Source organism: Frankliniella occidentalis, unplaced genomic scaffold, assembly GCF_000697945.3.
Source record: "Frankliniella occidentalis isolate FOCC.00 unplaced genomic scaffold, Focc_3.1 Scaffold141, whole genome shotgun sequence".
Lineage (NCBI taxonomy): Eukaryota > Metazoa > Arthropoda > Insecta > Thysanoptera > Thripidae > Frankliniella > Frankliniella occidentalis.
Genome location: NW_026267268.1, coordinates 374,801 through 376,299, shown reverse-complemented (window position 1 = coordinate 376,299; position 1,499 = coordinate 374,801). Strand labels below are relative to the sequence as shown.

Genomic DNA, 1,499 nt, shown 5'->3' with positions numbered 1-1,499 from the left:
CTGCTGGCTGCGCGTCCAGGGCTAGCGCCCGCCGTTGGCGCGATGCCGTCCCGCCGCACACGCGCGTTGGCCGGGGTGCCTACTCCGCGTTCGCAGGCGCTCTGCCTGAGCCTTACGTTACGCAGCACGCACGCTGCCCGCCCCCTGGGCCCTGGCTTGGCTGGGTACGCCGCCTCAACGTCACCGCGTCGGCCCGCAAGAGGGGCATTTACGCAGCTCCTGTATTTTCCGACTTCCAGTCCCGATCTCGGATACCAACATTTTAGCGTGTTTTGTCTGCAGAGAGGACTCTGAAGAATTGGAGACCGTGTCCGAGTTCAGGACCGGAAATCCGAGAGCTCTGTACTACTCCTCCGGGCCTTTCGACACGATGCAGCGCTCCGATTTCGTTGTGCGGGCGCGACAAAAAAAAACCGATGCGACATTTATACGAATGTCACTGCATCGCTGTTTGATATTCGAAAGCTTTACTGTACAAATTTGATTTTGACGGCGTACAAACAACGTGTACGTTGCGTGCGCTGCATAGGAGCGGGCACAGCAGCAGCGCCCGCATCGAAGCGTCCACGCGAGCGCAGCACGAGGCTGTCTGTCTCCCCCCCGCCACCCCCATCCCACTTTGCGGTCCACCCCGCCCCTCCCTCCCCCTCTCCCTCTGACGCATACTTGCTTGTCCGCACACCAGTTTCCTCGCCACAAGCCTTTGATTTGTCCCGTGCGGTGCTGCGCGCTGTGGCGTGGCGTGTGGGACGGCGTGAAGGGGTTGGTGGTGGGTGAGTGGATGACCCTCCCACTCCCCTCCAGCTCCCCTCCCGCTCCCCTCCCCCGCACCTTGTATTCGAGAACCACAGCCCCCCAGCACGGCACCACATTACTGCCAGTGGAACGCTTGTTCATCATAAACAGAGATAATTGAAAAAAAAAAAAAAAAGACAAAAAAAATAATGCGATTTTTTATTTATTTATTTTTTGTAGCAATGAATTTTTGCCGAGAGTTCATTTGCTGAACCGCACATGTCCCCGTTGCTGTTCCAGATGATCAAGATGATGGTGACGGTGGTGCTCGTGTTCACCATCTGCTGGCTGCCGCTCAACACGCTACTCGTGACCTGGGACAACGACCAGAGCGTGGGAACGTGGTCGCTCATCCCCTACGTGTACCTGGCGTGCCACTGGCTGGCCATGTCGCACTGCTGCGCCAACCCGCTCATCTACTGCTGGATGAACTCGCGCTTCCGCCAAGGGTTCCGGCAGGCGCTGGGCCGCCTGTGCTGCGGCCGCTGCTCGGCGGGGCCCATGGGGCTGGGCCCCAACGGCACCATGTCCATGGCGCGCGGCAACACGCTCACGTCGTACGTGTCGGTGCGGAGGAACAAGTCGCAGGCGGCCATCCCGCTCGTGCGCACCGCGCTCACCAACGGCCACAACCAGGCGGCGCAGCAGCTGCAGCAGCAGCAGGACAACGGCAACGGCAACGGCAAGCTCATCAACGGCTACCG

General features: G+C 60.2%; 1 protein-coding gene across 1 annotated transcript in view; it reads left to right on the top strand.

The window, feature by feature from the left end:
* LOC113211841 (RYamide receptor-like) overlaps positions 1-1,497 on the top strand; it is a gene marked incomplete at its 3' end in the record, with an annotated part of 99,407 nt that extends 97,910 nt beyond the window's left edge. Inside the window, exon 6 of the mRNA XM_052270848.1 lies at positions 1,036-1,497. Within this exon, the coding sequence (XP_052126808.1) occupies positions 1,036-1,497 (462 nt within the window). The remainder of the gene's footprint in view (positions 1-1,035) is intronic.
* Positions 1,498-1,499: the final 2 nt, after the last annotated feature.